Here is a 24,283-nt window from a genome sequence, read left to right on the forward strand (position 1 = left end):
CTGTTTAAGTTCTGTTAAGGTTTTATGTAGGTTCTGCTTAGGTTCTGTTTAAGTTCTGTTTGGGTTCTGTTTAAGTTCTTTTCAAGTTCTGCTTAGGTTCTGTTTAAGTTCTGTTAAGGTTTTGTTTAGGTTTTATTTAGGTTTTGTTTAAGTTCTGTTAAGGTTTTGTTTAGGTTTTGTTTAGGTTTTATTTAGGTTCTGTTAAGGTTTTGTTTAGGTTTTACTTAGGTTCTGTTAAGGTTTTTTTAAGGTTTTGTTTAGGTTTTATTTAGGTTCTGTTTCGGTTCTATTTAAGTTCTAATCAAGCAACTAGTCAAGTAAAAAATAACAAATGTATCTTTGAAATCTTAAAATAAATAAAGTCTTCTTTTGTTTTTGAGTCTTTTGTTATCATCACTACATTAAAACGTCAGGACAGCTTTTATTGTTCTTACCAGGTGAGCTGAGAGGTGACGCTGTGTTGCAGTTCAGCTTTACTGCCACAAGATGACGCTCTGCACGTACAGATCTGAAGCTTCTTACTGTCTGTTACATCTTGGAATAAACACTGCTGTGTAAAACAGCCTGTGTATAATTATATACATGTAACATCACTTTGTCACTGTCATCCTCTTCACTTTGAAATGTTCGTGATGTGATCAGCTCTGCAGACAACTGAAGGAAAGTACAAATAAACAAACAAACAAAACTAGAATGGGTTCGCAGCTCTCATCATTATTTCACAGCACTAATGCTCTATGTCTTTCTTGTCATATTAAGAAAGTCTTTGTCTTGTCTTTTGTCTAGTCTGGTTTGTTGTGTTGTCTTGCTGTGTGTGTGCAGTAATCATCATCAGGATTTATTGTTTAAACTTTTGTTAAACTAATCCTCACCTAAGCCTCCTCACTGATCCTCCAGTAAAGGCCGAGCTGACGCAGCCTCAGGTGTTAACCTGCATGAAAATAGCAGCATTCTTTTATATTACCACAGAATTTAAAGTCTGCATATGAAACTGAGGATTGTGGGGACAAACGTGTAGAGATTCACAAACTGTTGCAGCTCTGTGGAGTTTTTAAGCCTCTTTTAGGCTCATCCAACACACCACACGCAGGATCTGTCCAGGACTAAACAGTAGGTTATACCATTAAAACAACATGACTGAGTTTCAGCTCATTGTTTATCTGCAGAGTCGAGCTGCGTTTTAACAATTGTTGGATCTGACTCAACTTCTCTACTGCAGGTCGCTGCGTTTTTTGGTGGTCAAAATGGACTACCTCCACTCAAATGAAGGGAAAAACCAAGCGGCAACCTCCACGGCTTGTAAATGAAGCCAATGCTAAAAACTGCAGTTCCTCTTGTCGTCCACTTGAGGCTGGCTCCAGAAGTGAGTCAGTCTCCATAAGTCCCCATGTCAAAATGTCCAACTTCACAGCAGAAATAAACATCAGACAGCTTCAAGAGTGACAGGAATTGTGGAAGACGGGGAATGACATGCGGGAAAGAGCCACAGGTCAGATTCGAACCCTGGGCCGCTGCAACAAGGACTGAGCCTTTGTGCACGGGGCAGATGCAGATAATTTCTACACGGAAATGATTTTGATGAGTGAAAGCAGTTAGAGCTCTTCACAGTTGGTTGATGCTGTTGTTTTTATTTTCACTAATCTGGAGATGTTGAAGCATGTTATCTTATCGTGACTGACTGTTATAATAAAAACACCAGCACGACTAACTTTAAGTCAAGTTTATCCTTGTGAATACAAACTAAAGTGTTTTAAGTTCCAGAGGCAAAAAGTCAGATTGATGCAATCATTTAATAAAAATAGTTGGAGTGAACTTTTATTAGAATGTCTGAATCAGGAAACAGTGCAGCTAAAGACTGCTGTTCCTCTAACGTCCACTTGAGTCAGTCTCCATAAGTCCCCATGTTCAAATGTCCAACTTCACAGCAGAAATAAACATGTTTACAGCCTGGTACAAAAAACAGTTTTGGTCTCTGTAGCTAATTTCCCCGTTCATGACAACTGTACTGAGGGTGAATTTATATACAACTCACCTGTTCACATTAGTGCCATGGATTTTGAGCTTCAAAATTCAGTAACCTGTGCGTGACGTCACTCGTACGCTGTACGAGCAAATCAAAAAACAGAACAGCAAATTCAGAAAAATTCAGCTATTGTGTTTTTTGATTTGCTATTATGTTTTTGAATTTGCTATTGTGTTTTTTGGTTTGTTATTGTGTTTTTGAATTTGCTATTGTGTTTTATTGATTTGCTATTGTGTTTTGAATTTGCTATTGTGTTTTTTGATTTGTTATTGTGTTTTTGAATTTGCTATTGTGTTTTTTGATTTGCTATTATGTTTTTGAATTTGCTATTGTGTTTTTTGATTTGTTATTGTGTTTTTGTGAATTTGCTATTGTGTTTTTATGATTTGCTATTGTGTTTTTGAATTGCTATTGTGTTTATTTGATTTGTTTATATTGTGTTTTTGAAATTTGCTATTGGTTTTTGAATTTGCTATTGTGTTTTTGAATTTGCTATTGTGTTTTTTGATTTGCTATTGTGTTTTTGAATTTGCTATTGTGTTTTTTGATTTGTTATTGTGTTTTTGAATTTGCTGTTGTGTTTTATGATTTGCTATTGTGTTTTTGAATTTGCTATTGTGTTTTTTGATTTGTTATTGTGTTTTTGAATTTGCTATTGTGTTTTTGAATTTGCTGTTGTGTTTTGCACTTCAGGGCCACCGTAGTTTCCTGCTCAAACGTAGTATGATAAAGTAGAAATACTCATCTAAAGTACCTGTACTAGAGTGAATGTACTTTTATATTTGCTTTATATATTTAACATAATTAAATTTAAATATAAACCGGGCTCCACCGCGCGCGCGTGTGGTTCGTCCCGCCTCCTCCTCCTCCTCCTCGCGCGGACCCCGCTGCGCGTGACAGCGCGGTGACGTCAGCCGTAGTAGCAGAGTGAGCTCGTGCCTCCTGCAGCCGCTTCATTCAGCCCGCCGCGCGCTCCCGGACGGACTTAACGGATCTTACGGTTATTATGGAGACACCGGGCGGCGAACAGAGCCGCGTCTCCCGGTCAGGACTGAAGTAAACGGCGTGAGAAGATGTCACCGCCGCTTCTCTTCCTCTCCGCGTCAGTTCGTCACGTCAGTTTGGATTTTTAAAGTTTCCTTTCTGTTAACTTGTGCGGGGATGTAACGTTAGTTCAACGTTTAAATAACGTTCACCGCCGTTCCTCTAATGGATACAGAGACTTTTCTGGAGTATTCACACACATCTCTGTGATTTTTAAAAGTTTTGTTTTTATTTTTTTGTGGAGCTGGAAGTGAAACGACAATCCTGGAAACTTCGTCCCGACTCCCGTTCATCCTTCAGGCTAGCAGCATGCTATATTCCGCTCCTCCGGTCGGTCCCGGTAGTTTTGTTGTTGTTGTTTTTGTTGTTTGCGTGATTTAAAAACAAACAATGATTTCAGAGGAGAGAAGCAGCAACGTAAACAAACAAGCCCTGAACTTCCCCGTGGGTTTACTCATCCGCTCCCCGAAGAAGCGCCTCGCCAAGCTGGGGAGGAAACCCAGCAATGGATCGGTGCAGTGAGTCACACACACACACACACACACACACACACACACACATCATCACACACCTGACCTGTGTTTGTTATAAACACACTCACACATTAAGGTATTAAAACACATCATGATAATAAATCACACTTTATACAGCAGCCTGCACTTTAAAGTCGTCCATAAACACATTTATAAACCATTTATCTGCTCATGACTAAAGCTGCATCGATTCATCGATTAATTGACCGCTACTAAATTAATCTGCAGCTATTTTGATAATCAGTTAATTAGTTTTGTGTCGCTTTTTTGTTAGAAAAAAAAAGTGCAAATGATCTGATTTCTGCTCATAAATGTGAGTTCTCTTTTATTTGACAGTAAACTGAATATATTTTAGCTGTGGACAAAATTAAACTTTTTTTTTTTTTTTTACATTTTGTGACATTTTCTGGACCAAACAACTAATTGTCAATCAATATCAATCGACAGTGAGGATAATCATCTCTTACAGCGTCATTACAGTGTGTTAAAAATAACTTTTATTCAGTGCTAAATAGGATAAAGTTAAAATAAAGATAATAAACAACATAATGTGTCTGCAAACTCTCTGATTTCTGCTCATGAATGTGAATATTTTCTGGTTTATCTATGACAGTAAACTGAACATAATTTAGTTGTAGACAAAATGAGACATTTTCCACCACCTGTGGACCAACCAACTAATGATTAATCTATATTATCCGACTACTGTCAAAAATAACATTTAATCAGTGCTAATTTGTTAATTAAATGTCATCTGTGACATAGTGTTTAATAATTTGTTCACCACCTTTACTGTGACGTGAGATGATGAAATGAGATGTCATGCAGGATAAATGGATGTAATAGAGAAAATGTGTCGTACCTTCTTTTATATTTTGCTTTTATGTCACTTTATCGTTGTTAGTTTATATAGCGTTTATTATTAACCGCTTTATCTTTGTTTATATATGTTATAAATTATACACTTTATTTCTATAGCTCCTTTCAAAACACAGTTACTGTGCCATACAATAACAAGAAGTTGGAACATAAAGATATAAACTAAAGTCGTTCTAAACACTTTTATAAAAATGCGTTTGCAGTCCGGATCTCCTCTTCAGATCAGTCACACAGTCTCTGAGCGCTGACTGCAAAGTCTCTTTCACCTTTGTGTTTAAATCTGGACCAGAACAACCAGGACTGACACACCTGAGGATCTCAGGGCGCAAGAAGGATCACCTGAGACCTCTCTGAGCTTTATAAGTTATCAATAAAATCTTAAAATGAACTCTGTGAACAACCGTCAGAATCCTGGCAGCAGAGTTTTGGATGAGCTGGAGACGAGAGATGCCAGAGTGCAACGAATTACAGTAATCTAACCAGCTGGTTGTGAATTCATGAATGACTATTTTCAGATTTTATGCAGGCAGAAATGATCTGATACTTGAAATGTTTCTCATGTAGTGAAGTTAAACCCAGTTTACACACCAAGAAATCATTTTTTTACACCTTTCACGGAAATATTTAGTCCAAAATTCAAATTTTAGGTCGTGTAAAACTCTTGTGAAACATATTACAATGATATAAAGAACATATAGACTACATAGAAATGAAAAAGTAATTCATATCTGTGCCTGTACTCTGTATCTTTCTGTTTACCCATAAATCACTCTGTGTGTAGATGCATATACACACTGTTTATAGTCAAGGCTTTGCCACTGAGCAGTGTTATCTCCTCTGTTCCCTCTCTCAGGTCCACCAACTCTGACAGCACCACCCGCTCCACAGAGAGCGTGGGTGTTCGGCAGCCGGCCAAGAGTAAAATCCGCCGTCACAATAACAGGCTTTCGACTGTTTTCAACCACAGCCCCAACCTGCGGGACAGCAGTGGACGCCGGGGCCAGACGCTGGGCAGCGGTGACCTCCAGGCTGCAGACGACCCCGCAGAGCTGTCCAGCCAAATGTCTGTCCCCGGCATCCTGAAGATCTTCGGCAGCGACATCTGTCAGGGGACAAACTATAAGAGCGTGCTGGCCACCACTCAGTCCAACGCAAAGGAGCTGGTGAAGGAGGCGCTGGAGAGGTGAGATGGGGTGTCCACTGAAGATCAGCTGAACCTGACAGATATGTCCTGGATCAATCAGCCAAAAGTAGCTGTGAAACATGTGATATGATTAAAAGCAGGGTTAACTCAGTTCCATCACCTTCAAATTCAAATTTCTGCTTTTGTTGTTCAGGTACTGCCTGGAAAAAGAAGACGCCAACAGCTACGTGCTCTGCGATGTGATTGGCCAGACGGGCGCGGATAACCAGTGGAAGAGGGAGTGTTTCCGGGTGGTGGGAGACAACGAGAAGCCGCTGATGCTGCAGTCACTTTGGAAACCCAAGGAAGGCTTCTCCAGACGCTTTGAAATCCAGCTGAGGTCGAGCGTCGAGGAGCAGAGTTTAAAGGACAGAGACACGGTCACAGCAGGTATATTAACGTCAGCTAACACCTTCACACCAAAGGCTGGGTCTACTCTCACTGACCTAACCATCTTCAGTGACGTAGACACAACTCAGTGACCCTCACATCCTTACGCCTGGGTAATCAATCACTCCGTCTCTGTGGTGGTGGCATGGGGAGCCTTTATCCTTGTCTCTTATTGCAGGCTAACAGCCTTCATTGTCCGGCTTATCACCGGCTAGAACAGGGGGAGATGGCAGGCATGTGAGAGAGGTCAGGAGGAAACAAAAGCTGCAGTGAGGGATAGAGGGGGTCAGCGTGGCCCCGCTCTTATCTTTGTTTTATTGCAAGGGCCCATTAGGGCCCCGTGAAACATCAAGGCACCGGGCGGCTCTTCCCACTGGCTCTGGAGCTGCCAGAATGTGGCCACTCACCGCGCTGTTATTCTTTCTATCAGAGCTCACTTCCTGCTCACTGGGGACTCTGCGGTCCTGTTGACTTTGGCTGCAGTTTGTTGTGGTTCGACTAATGTCCCGCTTCACCGATACTAACTTCAGGATCTGTATTATTCTTGGTACCGCTACAGATTCCTCCTGATTGCAGCTTCATAAAAACAAGATTCAAATTTAGTTTCTGTTGCACGTTTTGCTTCAGAGTTAATTCTACATTTAAACAATGGGTGGCGTGATTATTGGATTATCTATGTGTTTGAACAGAGTCAAGTCAGATCAGTTTCTGTGATTTACTGCCAGTTTAAACACAGTGTTTTTAAAGTAGGTGTCAGGGCTTAACCAAACCAAACAAGTTAGATGTCTCAGATTTAGAGGAATACTTTGACATTTTGCTCACTTTCTTGGTGAGTTTGAGTCGTTGGGGGTCCATCAAAGAGCGCAGCCTGACGCCACAGTACGGCGGCCAAGTCAGACCAGTCAAACCTCCACAGTCAGCCAGAAATGTCTCTGATCCTCTACCTGTTGTGTTCTGACTTTGTTTATGTCACGAAGCAGCTGCTAAATCTGAGTCTGAAGTTGAAGAGAGAGCGAGCAGTGGTTGAGCGACATAGACAGTGAATGAGAGTGAGGGAGCACCAGCCTTGTTTAAGCATCAGTGAAATAAAAAGTTATGTCCTGATTGTTTCACAGCGGTTATGTTGAGCACAATTATGATTCAGCACAGTGCCTGATTCTGTCTGATTGTGGCCTAACTGTGCGAACATGACTAAACTAAACAAGAATAAAACTTTCATACAAAAACTCATCAAACTTCTGCCTGAGTCACCTCAGATAGATTTTCATCAGTAACAGTGATGAACAGTGAAGAAAAATAATTGTAGAAATGTTGAACTACTCCTTTAAATTTCATTAGTCTGGATACAGTTATGGTCTTAAATCTGTTTTAAAGTGTCACAACTAAAACTAAAGTCCTTAAAATGATGAAGTTGAAAGAATATCATCCGTCCACATCTGTCAAACCCGTTCTCATGGTCCTGTCATGTGTGGTCCACCTTCCTCTCCACAAACTGCCTGTTACCTCTGCACTGTTGGGTTTTTCAGGCACTGAGCCCAGTCTGTCAAACTGGTAACTGAACAATGTGGAAAACACCCACTTCCACAGCTGATAAGAGCAGGAGCAGAGTGGCAGGCGTGAAGCCGGGCTCGGTGGACATTCCACGGTGCTTAATGGCTCCAAATGAGCTGAATGGTGTTTGTGTTACGTCAGGTCGACAGAGCTGCTGCTGGTATCAGATAGAGCTGCTCACATCTCACTTTCCCCGCTGCACATTTCCTCTCTTTCCTCCAGTTATGTTACGTTTGAGTCGGTGCCAGTGCAGCGAGCTGTTGTGTTGGAGTTTGATTGATTGAGCAGTGATTTCAGGGGGGATTTTAACGATAATTGTTTTGTGTTTTTTGGGTTATAAGTTCAGCTGAAAAGATTTCACTTTAAAAAAATAACCTGTAGACATGCTGAAGATTAGTGTTCAACGTTTTCCTCAAGAGACTCCTTTGTCCCTTCTAAACTGAAGACTAGGTGACACATTATACATATAACAGTAAAAGAACAGAAAACTGATTAACCATCCAATCCTGCAACAACTGCAGGAAGTTTGTATCAAACAAGTGATTTGGATTAATTTTGAGCAGCTTTTCTCATATTTTTTGCAACTTTTTATACAATCCTCTGTGTGTATGATGTTTTTTACATTTTTAACAACCATACATGCTTCTTTTTAAACATATTTAGTCATTGTTCTTTGAGCTCTTTGGCCATTTTAACTGCAAACCTTTCCAATTCAGGATGAGGATGTTTAGCAGAGAGTGAAGGCTCTGTGAATAAAGTTTTTCTTCAGGTCTTCAACCCCTTTTTAAAGTTCATATCACAACAGTTTTGTTGTGTTGTGTTTGTTGTTGTGTTTTTTCTTTGATTTAATGTCTCTTGACATGTGAGGGAGGAGGTGTGGCTTATTTACAACCAAGCTAAGCGTCGTCCTTATCCTCTTTTCCATCCAGGCATCAACGCTCAGGCTCGTAAGCTGCAGAAGAGCCGCTCCAGAGTCACCTCGCTGTTTGTGGACGGCAGCGGGGAGGACGTGGACGGACTCGGGATCTGGAGGAGTCTGAGCGAGATGGATCTGTCTGCGATGGGGAAGGAGGCCAACCGGGCCCGACAGAGCGCGCTGAGGGAGGATCCCGAAGCTGAGGCCGACAAGGAGGTCCTGAGGCTCGGCATGGAGAAGGAGGAGACGGAGAGCAGCGACGACAACACCACCCAGTACTCCATTCACCCGCCGTTTGACTTCCCATACTTCCTGCTGCTGCAGGGCTACAGCCACAGACAGGTGAGGTTAGCGGTTAGCTGTGCTGTAACTCCAGATTAAACTGATTAAAGTGTCCTTTATAATAAGGTCATTGAAAACCTCTTAAGATCCTTGAGAGTCTCCTGGCCAACATGCCATTAAACAATTAAAGGACATCGAGCTTCTTAGTTTAAGAACCTCAAGGAGTCAGAGCGCAGAGCGTTGGTGAGACGTGGTCTGAACAGGAAGGAAACACTCACTGTGGATTTCTCAGGCCGGACCACAGACGTGGGTTTGTCCTGTGTCGACTCAGCGGGAAACAGAAGTGACTTTGCTTAAACGTCCACACAGGACGAGCTGTCAACATGTCCCAATGAAAGGACAGAGTGTCCACCATCCAGTGAGAAGTAAACCTGCTCAGGATGTTTAAAACAAGGAGATAACCCTGATTACAGACACACACGCTATTCTTAGAGTACATAAACAAACTGAGTGGGAGTCGGGCTGAAAGTGTTGTAATCTGCAGACCGATACACTCGAAAACAACGCTTCACTGGAAAACAGGCTCTAAAATATCACGTCCCTGCTGACATGTGGAGATTTGAACAGCTCATTTTCACTGTAAACCAGAGAGTAGTCAGGCTGTGCGGCTTTAGCCCAGCCCATTCTCAGGAACAGGAAGCTCTTTTCTCGCAATGTTGTTTATCCCCGCTGGTGGAGATTGCTGACTGAGCAGGATACGGGTAGCACCAGAGCAGGGCGAAGAGCTGCAGCAGGCCTGATGTTACGCTGCGATGGTCGGTCAACGCAGAGCAAAAGAAAGAACACGACGGTCAGGGTACCCGCAACATGTCTTTAATTTGATTTAAAAAGTTGAATGCCTGAGTTAGATTTTTACTGTGAGAGGTTTTACATTTAAAGATGATGCTACTGAGACATGTCTGAGTATTCATCAACTCTACCTGTATGAGTGTACACTGGGATGAATTAACGTCATTTTGAGTAGTTTCTCTGTGGATTTGAATGTAACGCATTGAATTTACAGGATTTAATGCGTGAGAAGACGAAGAAGTTTGAGGAAATTTGATTCCAAGATGAAAAGTCTTGGGAATAGTGACTTTTTAAAAAGTGTACAGTGACACTAACCACACACTGTACCGTCACATGACTGCTCGGCTCGAGACGTCACTGGTGTCTCACCTATAAGCCCTTCCATTCCTGTCTCGCCTTACGCTGCCTCTGCAGGTCGTTCTCACAGCGGCTGATCCTGCTGGTTCATTTCCAAAATGTTACACAAGAAAATCAGTCATCGAGTCATCAGATTCATCAAGAATATGAAGTGAAACTAGAGCTGAATCGACAAAATAAATCACTAACTAACATTTTATAGACCGATTGTTAATGACAGCCTTTAATTAAACATTTAATTTAACAAAGCGCTGTCTCTTTACAGGATTTCGTCATCTACCTGATGAGTGGGACCACCACCATCTTCGGCTGCTGCAGGGAGCACTGTAACGGGGAAGACGAGGAGAGATTAAAGGTGGACATCCTTCTCTTCGCTCCTGACGTCCTCCCCCAACACTGCTGCGTCAGACGCCTGGACTCTCACAACCCGACCTCCACGGGGGAGCACAGAAAGACATTAACGATGCTGAAGCCTCTCCACGGCGCTCCTGTCACCAGGAACGGTTTCCTTCTTAAAGAGGAGGTGGAACTGAACCCCGGGGACTTGGTTGGCTTGGGGAAACACTATCTGTTCATGTTTAAGGATCCTACGAGCACGTCAGGATCCCATCAGACGCCTCCTTGGATGACCAGACTCTGCCCAAACTCTGATATGAAAGCGTCTTGTTTATCATGCGGCTCCATCGTCACCAACAGGAAGTTCCAGAGGAAGTTTTTACCGCCTCGTTGGAGGGACCCGGAAGGCACGGAGGCGTTGGTAAGCTACGAGCTGGAGCAGGAGGACAGCGTCCTGCAGGAGATTCTGGATCTGTTGGACCCCAGCGGAAAGGAACCAAAGCTGACGCCTGCTTTCCTGCTGAGCCTGTGCATCCAGCACTCGGCCTCCACGTTCAAGCCGACGCACTTCAGACAGCTGCTGCTCCGGATAGCCAGCCAGATCCAGCTTGTTATGTGGGTAAGGATGAACCTACAGATTACTGACCTTTTGTGTTCATAAGTGTGTATTCAGCACTGTGAAGGTGACAAAGAATGTGAAGTAATCAAATGTGCCATCAGGGTTGGATGTATGATGCATGAAATAGATATTTTCTTTATGTGTTCTCCCTCTCAGGAGAAGACAAAGGAGCTCGCAGCGATCCAGCCAGAAACGTGAGTCAAACAAACAACAAGTGTTGTTGAGAATGTCCCAGAAATAAAATGACAATGAGTCGCTGCAGAGAGAAGAGCAGCAGCTGCTGCCCGCGATGATATACTCACGACACCTCGACGAGTTTTACTGTCTGAATAAAAGAGGAGTTAAAGTCTGATTTTATAACTGTGTGCTCCGTCAGAAAGAAAACACTGAGCTTTTTTAAATGTAGGTTGTGCAAAGAGAGAATTTCCCACAGTCAGAGAGAAGAAGCAGCCAAGAGTTTCTCTTCTTGCTTTATCATCGACTGTCAGGAGGAGAGCAAAGTTATCAAAGTTTAACAGACTGTGGATCAAAGTGTGTCGGCTTCAATGGAAGAGAACGGGATAGAAGTGTCCTAACAGCTATTTAAAGAAAAACAATTATCTTTAGATGAATTACTTTATCATTAAAGAAATAAAGTAAAGTTATGAAATGTATTGATCATATAGAACAGAAAAAAAGCAGCAAATCCACAATAGATAGATAGATAGATAGATAGATAGATAGATAGATAGATAGAGCCGACATTTTGTCTCGTTATAGCAGGAAAACACTGACACTGGCTTCATGAGGAGAAGTTACTGTAAGTCAAGATTTTGCTGGTTTGCAGAAATTTTAGAGGAAGTTAAATCGAAATAACTTATAGGAGGATAAACAGCCGACACAGAGTTTTCCAACAAACTAAAAATGTTCCCACTATTTTAAAATGTCACTAATATTTAACAAATATTAAAGACTACTTCTGAAGTCAGGATGAACATGCTGGAAGTAAAACATTCGGATGGTTTTACTGTATTCATTATTTTTAGGTTAGGTTAAAATTCACAGTACACTCAGAACAGTTGTCATGAACGGGGAAATTAGCTACAGAGGCGTCCTTGAAGCCTATGTCCAAAATTTCTATTGGTAGGTTGGTAAAAACGTCATGACGGGTGTTACATGTGCACAACTTGTTAAATCCTGTAAGAACTCTAGCTGATGTGTGCTCGACCTCTTGTTGCTGTCATGGGTCAGCCAGAGGAAAGTTGATCCCAGTAGTCGATTCTGGTTTTGATTAAAATCTTCTGAATTGGAAAATGAGTCATGTCTGAGAAACATAATGAAGTCACTTTGTGCTGTCGTTACAAAGATTTTCCACATTTTTTTGCATTACACACTCAAACTTTTTAGACTTTGTTTACACACTAACCTCTGTGTTTTTACATCAGGAGCTCCGGTGACGGCCAGCCCGACCACCTTCAGCTGCTCAGCATGGAGGAACTGATCCCGGGTCTGCAGCCTCTGGTGCTGTGGATGGCCAACTCCATCGAACTGCTGCACTTCATCCAGCATGAAGTCCCTCAGCTGCTGCTCCGTCCTCAGGAGGACAAAGGTGGACAGAAAACACATCATGGCCTTCATCATGTCTGTTAGCCCTGCAGTGTTTGTGTGTTTTTTAAATGTGTGTTTCTGTGTGTTGGCAGGTCTGTTGGACCCTGAGATGTCCTCCACTCGGACAGCCTGTGAGGAGGCCATGACTGTCTTGGAGGAAGTCATCATGTTCACCTTCCAGCAGTCTGTCTACTATCTAACAAAGGTTGGTTGGTTTATATACAGCACACACAGCACACACAAACATTCATATAGATGTTTCACATCCTTCTGACCCGTAAAATCTGAGTGTCGGTCACATGTGAAGCAGGAAATTGGACTGTGTAAACACCAAATTCTGTTTTCATTGAACATATTCCAGACAGAAAACACAATAACAGAATGGAACACTAACTCTCCGTCAGGAAAAGCCTGTGAGATAGCGAGCGCGGTGTCTTTTCCACCGACTGGAATATAAACAAAAAGACAATCTTGTCTCCCAAGGTTTTTGTTTAATGACAAAACCTTGAATGTCTGATTTGGTGAGAACCACAATACGAACATTTGGAGGTCAGGACTCTAAAACAAGGGTAAAAAAATGTATTTAAAAGCTCAGTCACCTTTAGATTTTAACCCACTGTTAACCTAATATGGAAAAAGCTAGTGCTAAAATTTCTACGGGGATTTGAAGACGAGAATTTGCTATACATCAAGAAAACGTTCAGGGCTCATTATAAGGAACTAAAGGAGACCAAAGATGATGTATTAAAGAGGAAGTATGTGTGCAGGCTAGCATTGAAATGTCAGTGAAAGGACATAAAAGGACAATCGAAAAGGACCCAAGATGGAGCCTTGGGGTGCACCACAAGAGACAGCAGCAGAAGAACGTCATAACTGATACTAGTCTGATGTTTCAGACCCACTCTTGAATCTGGACACACACGCAGATGAAGACTTTTCAAAGTCTGGATCTGCTTTGTGACGAAACAGTCGAGCCCCGTGTTTTACAGCCCGACACTCCCAGACTAGATTTATGTGACTTTCCCATCTTAAAGCAGTTGCTTATTAAAGTCTGTCTGGTTTATGCAGGATCCAGCCCGACATCACAGTTAGCAGCAGACTGTAGAAACACCAACACCACCCTGCACAGTGACTGTTTGAGGAAGGGAGGGAAGGAAGCAGGAACAGCCTGTGCTGTTGTTTCTTTTACTTGTCCTGCACAAACTGAAAAAAATACATTTTACTGAACCGTATATTCAGACTAAAAAATACTTAACTCCATCGTCTCTTTTGTGGCTTTGTCAGATTCAGTTTCCCTTAATTAGATGGTGGATGATTGAAACACAAGTTTGCTGATTACTATTTTTCTGGAGGATTAACACTCGTCTGTGAAGTGTCATCTGTTTCCTGCAGAGGAAGATAAACTGTCATCAGAGAAACACCCAGCAGGCTGAAGGACATTAAAAGAGGGGAAAAAGTTTGCTAATTTCCTGTGAATGACCGAATAACGAACAGAAATAATCTGTTCACTTCTTCTTTTTCTCTTGACTAAATTAGTTCAGAAGTAGAAAAAGGAAGAGTCTCCCTGAGACTGGAACAGTCCCTCTAACCTCCCTGTGAACTTTTGACACAGGACCCTTTTTAATATACAAATTACTTATTTTATCATCACATCTATGCGCTTAGAAGTTAGATAGACTTTATTGATCCCACACTGGAGAAAGCCATCCAGGTGTGTTCACCCTGTGATTCACACTTCACATACTCCCTCTGTAGCCGAGTTTTAGATGATCCAGAACGTGGCGGCTTGCGTGGTCGCTGAGCTCCACCTGTAGCAGCACGCATTAAATTCAAATCACTAACGCTGACTACAGAGTAGTCTCTGATTCTGCACCGACCTCATATAGACAACTCGTCTCTTCTTGTGCTACCGTCACACCGTGTCTTTGACTTTTACCATCATCTCGTGATTGTCGCTCGTGGTCGGTGGTTTCTGTTCAGTCAAGTCATACAGTGTCACTTTAAGACGTTGCCTTCAGGTCGCCACTGGAGACGCCTTAATTAGCACTTTCCAACTTGTAAACGGCGCTCGTGTCGATGTCAAAGGAAACTTTTTATTTTTCTAAAAGCTCTGATACTTTATATTTAACGTGGAGCTTAATAACACAGAAAACCAAACAAAAACAGACACCTCACATTAGCTCTAGTCTGTTCTTTAAGGTGATTAAACATTATTTCTCCGGTGCTCAAAGGTGAACGCAGCTTTAAAACATTTTAAAACACGTTTCTTTAAAATATAAATATTGTACATTTTAAGAGAAAGAGGAAGAAGGCAGATGTGCTGAATCATCCTGCAAGCTTTAAGTTTTATTGAACCACCTCCTCATTGTCAGTCCTCCTCGCACAGATCCGGCTCTTATCACTACTCTGACACACTTCTGCCATTGTTTCATATGCATGACATCACCTGTTGGGTACACACACACTCACACACACACTCACACACCATGACTAAGATAATGACCTCAGACAAACCGAAAGAGGCCATAAAGATGACAATAACCCTGCATGCCTGAGGCAGCAGGTCAGCTGATAGTTTACAGGGCGGCTCAGCAGATTTGAAGGTGCTGATTGGTTATCGTGGAGCCAGACGGGAGGCGGTTGATCTTCTACTTTAAGACTGTGAATACTTTTTAAATAAATCTGCATGAACAAACATTTTTCATCTTCAGCCTCCACCTGAACTCCTAGCGGTCATGCCAGACCAAAACAGGTCGTGTTGACTTGAGTAAAGAACGTGTTATTTCTTCTCCTCTCACTTTAACTCTGTAATTTCAGCTCTGGTTTGCTTCACCAGCTCCTGACTTCTGTCTTTGGCTCTCGTCACCAGACACACTTGTCTTCGTCTTGCGGTGGCGAGCTGAGAGCTGCTGCTGACAGCTTTGTTTAAAGGAGTCGTGGATAATTACAGAAAACAGTGATCTGAGAGCAGCTGAGCTGAGCTGAGCTGAGCTGCAGATGCAGATGCATGTTTTCACCGAGTCTGGGAGTAAGAGTTTGATTATGACTTAAAAAGGACGTAATGGTTTACTCGGGCGGCCGTGGCTCAGTTGTAGAGTGGGTCGTCCAATAACCCGAAGGTTGGCGGTTTGATCTCTGCTCTCGCTGCTCAGAAAAATTGGATGGTGAACTGACAGCTGGTGGCACGGCCGAGGCGCCCTTGAGCAAGGCACCGTACCCCCCAATGTGTGTGTGTTCCAACAGGTGCCAGCTAGATAGGATACATACAGAGGAATAATTTCATGTGTATAAACATGATTAATAAAGTTTTAACTTAATGTTAAAGAGCATATTTTAAAGGCATCAGGTGTGTGTTGTTTGTTTTGAGTCTCCTGTAAATCGACTTAAATTGCAGTGTAACTTTAGGACAGTGTTGAAATTTTCCTACAGCTGCCCTTTGTTTCGTGAAACACAAGCTTTCCTGCAAAGTTTCCTGTGCGCTCTGTGAACAGCTTCCACTGTTTGACTCATTATGTCAACGTGTTCTATACATAGCAGCACAAAACACACGACATCATTTCCCGCTTTAGCTTCTCAATCTTCTTACATCAGCAGAGTGGCATAACGTTCACGTCTCTCTATCGCTTTCTCCACGCAGAGCATGTATTCAGCCCTGCCCAGCCTGCTCGATGGGAACCCGTTCTCAGAGAGCGGTCAGCTGCGAGTCCCCGATGGCCTCAGCGGCATCCTGGAGGTGCTGAAGGAGGCGCTGAAGCTGCTCACAGCCTTCCAGGTCCACCCCGACATCTCATTACAACTCTGTGCCTACCTGTTCTTCTTCATCAACGCGTCGCTGTTCAACACCTTCATGGAGAGAGGTAAGACTTCAGCTCGCTGATGCAGAAACCTGTTGGACCTGTTCTGGCTATTGTTTTAGCCACGCTCCATTGGATGCTGATGCACACAGATAACTTTTATATTAAAACAGGTATATATTTATTATTATGCCATCGATGTTTCCAGACTGCTATAATAACCTTGTTTTATTACGTGTTCTTCAGGATCTGTAGCTGGGTTCTACCAGTGGTCCCGAGGGGTTCAGATCCGGGCCAACCTGGACCTGCTGATGGACTGGATCCAGAGCATCGGTCTGGGCGATCTGGCCACCGAGTTCTTCCAGAAGCTTTCTGCTGCTGTCAACCTGCTGGCTACACCCAAAGAAACCCTCCTGCAGGTCAGAGGACATCCGTTACTCCTTTCCTGTCTGTCTGTCGGCGGGCGGGTGTGGCCACGAGAATCGAGTCGTGTCTGCGTCAGCCTCGGTGTTTTCATTGTCTTTAAGGTGTCAGTGCAACATTAGTTATGTATGTTTATGGATTTCCATCTTTGGAGAGTTTGAACCTCACTTAACCCTTCAGACAAAGTAACGGCCACTGTTTTCTACAGCTTCAGACAAACACGAGGACTAATAACGCCATAAAGTCTATGAAGGTTTATGGTTACAGCATCCTTGAGAAGAGATCCACTTAAACTCCCACGGTGCCATTCACACCGATCAGATATGAGGAAATACCGTGCAACAGGAGAGTAAACACACTAAAACGACCAACTCATGACATCATGGTGCCAGTGATCACTTATCTATCTTAAAATAATATAAACCTGAGTAAATCCTGTTAGCCACAGTTTGTATGTGACGTATTATCAGCTTAAATCATATTTACTCTGGCTTACAACGAGTGGAAACATGTGGTTAAGAGCTCAGATGGCATTTTAATGCTCAAAGGCAGAAACACCATTAGAGTAATGGCGTTTTAAGCCTTTCACACTCTCTGTTTAAGTGCGTGCACACCGTATCACTCAAACAATAGTGTTCATCAGTGGAAAAACAACTTTATATGTGCTCTGTTTAGTCTTTGCTGTGCAGTGGTAGCTAGCCAACTTCTTATTTAATCCTGCCTTAAGTACACTGCTCTCTTAGTTACCCATTCAAACCTTGTTTACACTTCTACCACAGAAGGAAGCTGAGCTCTCACTTGGCCGGTTATGAAACACTCAGGTATTCAGAGTCATTACGGGAAACAAACACATTAAAATCACTCAGGTGTGACAGATTAGGAACAAAGGTTATTACAAAAGGTCGAAACTACAAACTGTTTACTGATTCACAGGTTTGTTACACCTGGGAAACGATGAACAACGAGTTCACTCATTACTTGAGCTAACTACGTCAGCTGCTTGTCAACAGGTTAAACTCTAAATACTTTTTAATTTCAGCCTCTCTGCTCGTTTTGCCAACTTTTTTCAGCATATTTTTTCAGCTGAGTGAATTCCTCTGGTTAGGAATCTCGACATTTGAGCTGACCGCAGAACTAATATTATCCTCCACCGTGTCATTGGGAACTACCGTCTATATTTGGAGGACCTGGGTTAAGTATGACGCCTAATTTTACTCTCTGAGGTTGACACCTGTTTTCACTGAATGACTCGCAGTCTTGCTACGAGCCTGAAACATCTCAAACGGAGTTGCAGCCCACCCGTGACACAGCTGCTGGAGGCTGTTGTCTTGTCTGTTCGTGGAAATTGGCTGGTTGCTATGAAGCTGGTGGTTTTATGTATCCCTGCCCCGGTATGAGGTCACGTTGTGGCTGCCGCAGCCGAGCACACACCCTCGACGGATTCTGAGTTTTCCATCTGGAGTTCTGGGCTTTTAAGAACTGAAGTGGCTCGCTGGCACGATTGTAAATAACACCAGAGGGATGTGGCATCGTTTTTTTGTTTTAAATGGAGAACGCAGCAACGCAGAGGAGTTATTTTAGGAGATTATAACTGCCAAACATTAAAATCTCAGACATAACAAACAGCTTCTGCTTGTTTATGAGCAGCATTTAAACGTCACCTTCTGCTGAGCTCAGCGAGGCGTCTCACCAACAACATTTAACTTATGGTTTGTACTGCGGCCCCGGCATGTCTGGGCAAAGTGTCACTTCCACCAATTCACACAGACTGAACGAACTCTGGAAAGTCTGTCGTGTAATAATCACACGAACGTCACTGTCCAAGTGACTCACCTGTTTCCTTAAGATCAAATATTATCTTTCTGTGTTCGAGTGAGAGCTGCTGATAAGGACAGATAACGATGGTGTCAGTCACAATAAATTCACCTTTTATTGGAGTGCAGGATAAAATAAACACATGAACGAAGCTCAGGAGCTGCAGCGACAACCGAGAAATATTTTCCCAGGAGGCTTTGTTCCCACATGTGGGACAAAAACTATTTACTAGATCATATAATTGGTTTAAAATACTTTGCATGCAAATGAGAGAGTAGCACTGACTTTGTTTCCTTATATGGAAACACAGGCATGATGGGAAAATACTTGTTTCTGCCACCACCACCACGACAATGTAAACTTTTTGTGGTTTCAGTGGATCATGTTTACAGTTTAAGTGAAGGGTTCGTCTCTCTGTGTTTTTCGGTTGTTTTATGTCCGTCCAGGCATCCTGGTCGTCTCTCAGGGCTGAGTTCGCCGCCCTGAACCCGGCTCAGCTTCACCACATGCTGAGGGAGTACAGCTCGGGTAAAGCCTGTCCCACCGGATGGACGCCGTCACCGGACGATGCAGAGGACGCCGTCAGGACGGGTGAGTCACAGACGGAGACCGTCCTATCAAACATTAATCGATCAGTTCATCGAGAGTTAAATTTAATATCTTCAGTTTTTAGACTTTTTTTAAAGCCGTCACCGTGAGCTCTGCTGAAGTTCAGTTTGTGTAACTTGTAATTTAAAAACTTCTTTTGCTGCCCAGTTTTTCTGTTTTCTATCATCAAAAGACGACAGCGAGCGTGTTTACTGTAAACTTTAATCACCAGACTCTCTCTGAGCAGAGTCTGAGTCTGTCGTGTAGCTCGCATGTCCAAACTCGACAGAAGGCGCGATCGACTTCACACGACTTCAAATAACAGAGTAACTACACGATGAGGAACTCTGCTCATCATGTCACACTCCGTATGTTCTCAGCTGGTTATAATGAAGTCAAACCAGACGCTCACATGACCGCGTCGACAAAAACTGAAACATGATGAGCTTCTTAGAATTTATGTAAGTGTACTTAAAGAAATGAGCAGTCTGTGGAAATGAAACTGTAAAAATGGATATAAGATATAACACGTATTTCTCCATTAATAATCAACACGATCGACCTCATGTTGATTATAATTAGACGTTCACCTTCACACTCACTACTCGCGTCGTTTCACATTAATCCTGTCAGTCTGTCTCCACCAATCAGCTTCAGCCTAATCCACCTTTCACCTGTCAGCCTCTCACCTCTTCACCTTTTCTCACCGTCGACTGATCCAGTAACAGTTTGATCAGTCCACTGCTGTATTTGTACGTTAATGAGGCAAACCTGAATATAAAGGTTGAATTTCACTAGCGAGCTTTGTCGGTGTCACTCGTGATGGACGCCTTTTCTTTTTCCCTGCAGGCGACATCCTGGAGAGCTTCGACAACCACCCGCCGCTCATCCTGCCCAGCAACACGTTCCACCTGGAGCTGGGTAAACCCATCGTGGAGCCCGCCCTGTTCGAGCAGCTCGGCCGTCTGCAGGAGTTCATATGCCGGCTGCCCCGCCGTGAAACCCGAACCGATGTGGAGGAACAGGTAACGAGCTCTCTGACCCCGGAGCTCAACAACATAACGAGAGAGGAAGTGAGACACCTTTATGTTTCTACATCTGTTACTGATTCACTTTTTATTCCTCAGGCTCCGGCTCTCAGGGGGACGACCACAGACAGCCAGTCTGCGACCTCAGCCTCCACCAGAGTCTTCCAGGATCCTGTAGCCCATCAGGTGGTCTCTGACCCGGTTACCTGTCCATCCCCTAAGGCGGACCCGGACTGTACCTCCCCTACAGAGTCGTCTCAGGCCCGAGGATCTCATGGTGACCTCAGCAGCTGTGAGGCAGTCCTGACCCAGAAGCTGAAGAGCCTGGAACTGCAGAACACCCTCCCAGGACAGGCCGACCTGGTCTACCACAAGAGCCTGGCACTGGACCCGTCCTGCCTGCTGACGCCGCCCAACACTCCGCAGGGCATGGAGCTGGCTGAGCTGGAGGCCGACCTGCAGGAGGGCGCCCGGCAGCAAAAGAAAGGTACGTGAAGAGGCAGAGGACAAAAGACGTGAATCATATCCGTCACACGTGACAGTTTGTTCCGACTACAAACAATAAAAAAAGGTTCAGGATTAAAGTCCAGAGGATGTGAACTCCTTCTGAACAGGCAGAGACTTGATGTTTACAGACGCTGTCAGGTGATCAAACTCGCCCTCAGGCAGCTTCTTCTTTTTAGGGAACATGAGCTGCAGCCAGGTGAAACATTCCTTCCTGATTATCAGGTGGTTCAAATAAAACACAAACACTGATTTAAAAACATGAAACTCTGAAGAAGTGTAAGTTCGTTACATGTTGTGAGGCACAAGATATCGTTTGGCATTTATTTGGTTGTAAATCAAAATATGTAACGTATTAAAATTCTTGTTTGTGATTAGAGTTTATCCTCTGGGGATCATGAATATCGCTACAGGAAACGTCGATTCGTCGTCTGGAGATCATAAATGTTTTCATCCATCCACTCGAAGTCTGTTGAGATACTTCAGACCGAGCATGTCTTAAACCACCAGATGAATTAATAATAGAAGCAGTCCATTTATAGTCCATGTTTAAAATAAGCTCCACAGTTCCTTTACCGCGGTCTTTCAAAGCCACGGACAGCTGACAAACATTAACAGACGACGATAACTGACATGAAAAAGAAAACCACACGTCACGTCTCAAAGGCTCCATTCATGGCTTCACTTCACAGCAGGTTTTCATTCAGATGACACACAGCTCTGTCACTGAGACCTGGACCACTTCGCCCCCGTTACCAACGTCTGGAGTGAGGTCACCTCCTAAAACCTCATTCACCTCCTCCTCCGACTGACAAACTCTATTAAGGAACGTATTCAGTGACTTGACCTCGTGCACCGGCCGCATATTTGGTCCACATGAAGGAGCCCCCCCTCGACATAAAAGAGTCGCAGCGCCTTCACAGTCCTCCCTTCATCTTTTACTGACTCTGGAGGTCAGGAATTTCAAGTGCAGGGTGGGTTCTCCGTGCAAAGGAAAGAGAGTTTCCTCTCCCACCCCTATTGTTTTTGGACGCCTGCGTCATGAGGTCATCTGTGGGAGTGAGAGGGAGTCAGTGTGAGCGACTGCTTCAACTTCAGACTTCAGTTATGATCTGAATTATCTTCACTTTGTGCGAGCTTCCAGCCTCTGGGGACGTTTAAGAGCCGGTGTTACAACATATTCTGTGACCATCGTAAAATGTGACCTCTGTTACATTCATGTGGTTCTTATTACTGTGCTAACATTAAGTACCTGACAATAACTCAGGTATAATTGAGTCACATTCCAACCGTATTTTCCATGTTTTAACTCCTGAGTGAGAGTGCTGCAGCCTGCAGCCTAACAGAAGAAAAACTCTTATTCTGAAATCTCAGGAGAGGGGAGATGACTTAGAAATTAATTCAATGGTCAACCGTCTTTATTCAAGCTTTGAGTTTACAGATGAAGAGTGAACAAAGAGGCAACAGACGGCGAAGCTCGAAAGCTCGAGAGAAGCTCGAGAGAAGCTCGAGAGAAGCTCCAGCTCGGCGTCTGTCTTTCAGCCTTTTATTTCACAAACCACTAAAAGTCATTTACTCTTGTCCGGCGGCTTCTTGCACGTAACAACATTAAAACGACTTAGCTCATATCAGCTGTTTTGTCATTCAAAGAGGAAGTTGTGAGTAAAATAAGATATTCAGGATATAAATAACATATATTGATTTCTTCGTGCGGTGGGTCCAGATGAAGCTGGTGGATCCGGATCTGTCAGATCTGAACAAACACTTTCCGTCACGTGATTGTTTGAATTCAAGAGGTTCAACCTGTTCATGAACACCCCCCCGCTGAGGCTGAGGCTTTAAGCTTGAAGGATTTCGTTGATCTTCGTCAGACGTCTTTACTCTCATTGGCTGCTCGTTGTATTGTGTTTTCTCTGTTGGTGTCTTTGATGAAAGTAATTTGCTAAAAAGGCTTCGAGGATTAGACTGAAACCATCTGGCACGATCTCTGTTTGTGTAATTGTCCTAATTAGCTGGTTTCTGTCAGTTAGAGTCTGTTAACCGATCAGTGGATAGAAGATGAATCTGCAGCTGTTTCAATCATCTATTCATCATTTTTAAACATTTACCAACTTCTAAAAGGTGAGAGTTGTCTCTTTTCCTTCTCTACGTTGTGATAAATTGAATATTTTTCTTATATATTTGCTTTTTCCTGGGAAATTCGATGATACCACCGGGTGGTGAGAAACATATTAATGATATTAGTTAGGTAAACGTCTCTGTCCATCATCCCGCCGTGCCTCCTGAATATCTACCTCTGTGGTAAGAGCTCGTGTTATTTTGAAGGTTTGGTAATCCTTTAATCTGAGCCCAAGAATTACAGAGAGGTGGTGATGTCAGGAGAGAAAAGAGCAGTGGCCGATCCGTCATGGGAATTTACAGTTGGTTTGGTGCGTGGAATCTTAATCGGCAGCGGCATTGTTCGGGGCAGGTCCTGCGTGGGGGGCAGACAGGCTGCATGATGGGAAAAGGTGGAGGAGGCAGCTGCAGGGGTGGGAACAGGTTTTGGGGAATGCAACTGTTGCTAATGTTGTGACAGGACGACCCGCATGAGGCAGAGGAAGACGGGAAGCCCCTGTTAGAGCATCCCCACTTTCAAAACAAGCTACCTGAACCCGACGGCAAAAACAGACAGACAGACAACTACGAAAAGGAAAGGCGGTTCAGTCCTACCGCAAGGAGTATAGTGACAAAGGCAACAAAAGGAAAACCAACAAGCAAAATCTCAATCACAAGGAGAAACTCTTTCCAAGCACTAATGAAGCAAGCGCTGCATTCCCAGCCAGGTCTCTGATACAGAGCTCACAATCAGCCTCGATTGACAGCAGCTTGGATTGGTCAAGCTCTCACCAACCACTAAAAGTCAGTCCCAGATTTACGGAGCACTCGGAGGACATCAGAGGGAAAACCAGGAAACATTTTCTCCATAAAACATGATCCAGTTTCACCAAAAATCTGTGAAATAGTTGGTGGTGTGGCTACAGAACTCTTAATTTAAGATCTTTAACATAAATCAGATCCAGCAGGACGAGTCTGAATATGTGAGCTTGTTTTTCTCTGTTTGTCTGTTCAGTCAGTGGATACGCCGAGTGGAAGAGAGAGAGCGTGGATGATGAGGTGGTGTTCACGGTGGAGCTCCGCAGAGGACCTCACGGTCTGGGACTGGCGCTCGTGGATGGAACGGTAACGACGACTTCCTCCTAACGACAAACACAGTTACAGCCACATTAAACACTAAATGTTCTTCAACTGATGAGGAGCTCTGATGGTACCACAAACTTTAATTCACTGTCTGAGCACAGATATGTGTTAAATATGTCAAATGTATGATCGACGGCTGTTTTGATCGTTCATCTTGTAGAAAACTCAGCTGAGGATGAGCGGCATCTACGTGAAGTCGGTGGTTCCCGACTCTCCCGCCGCTCAGTGTCAGAAACTGAGAACGGGTGATCGCATCCTGGCTGTTAACGGCATCAGCCTGGTCGGTATGGAGTACAACGTGTAAGTACACAGAGTACTGCACACAGTACACAGTCTGATCTC

General features: G+C 43.5%; 1 protein-coding gene across 3 annotated transcripts in view; it reads left to right on the plus strand.

Annotated features, from left to right (window-relative positions):
- The first annotated feature begins 2,921 nt into the window (after positions 1-2,921).
- The window catches only part of radil2a (Ras association and DIL domains 2a), a 32,681-nt gene continuing 11,319 nt past the window's right edge, over positions 2,922-24,283 (plus strand). Inside the window, exons 1-15 of one of the 3 annotated variants that reach the window (XM_019258288.2) lie at positions 2,927-3,585; positions 5,333-5,662; positions 5,817-6,052; positions 8,533-8,861; positions 10,273-10,962; positions 11,119-11,156; positions 12,387-12,550; positions 12,639-12,754; positions 16,187-16,406; positions 16,590-16,762; positions 19,028-19,172; positions 20,019-20,194; positions 20,297-20,684; positions 23,814-23,923; positions 24,102-24,241. In XM_019258288.2, the coding sequence (XP_019113833.2) occupies positions 3,458-3,585; positions 5,333-5,662; positions 5,817-6,052; positions 8,533-8,861; positions 10,273-10,962; positions 11,119-11,156; positions 12,387-12,550; positions 12,639-12,754; positions 16,187-16,406; positions 16,590-16,762; positions 19,028-19,172; positions 20,019-20,194; positions 20,297-20,684; positions 23,814-23,923; positions 24,102-24,241 (3,383 nt within the window). In that variant the 5' untranslated portion in view covers positions 2,927-3,457. Of the gene's footprint in view, positions 3,586-5,332; positions 5,663-5,816; positions 6,053-8,532; positions 8,862-10,272; positions 10,963-11,118; positions 11,157-12,386; positions 12,551-12,638; positions 12,755-16,186; positions 16,407-16,589; positions 16,763-19,027; positions 19,173-20,018; positions 20,195-20,296; positions 20,685-23,813; positions 23,924-24,101; positions 24,242-24,283 lie in introns of all 3 variants that reach the window. The other 2 variants (XM_010750174.3, XM_027285353.1) reach the window with 2 other exon arrangements.

This window comes from Larimichthys crocea, chromosome XII (genome assembly GCF_000972845.2).
Source record: "Larimichthys crocea isolate SSNF chromosome XII, L_crocea_2.0, whole genome shotgun sequence".
Taxonomy (NCBI): Eukaryota; Metazoa; Chordata; class Actinopteri; family Sciaenidae; genus Larimichthys; species Larimichthys crocea.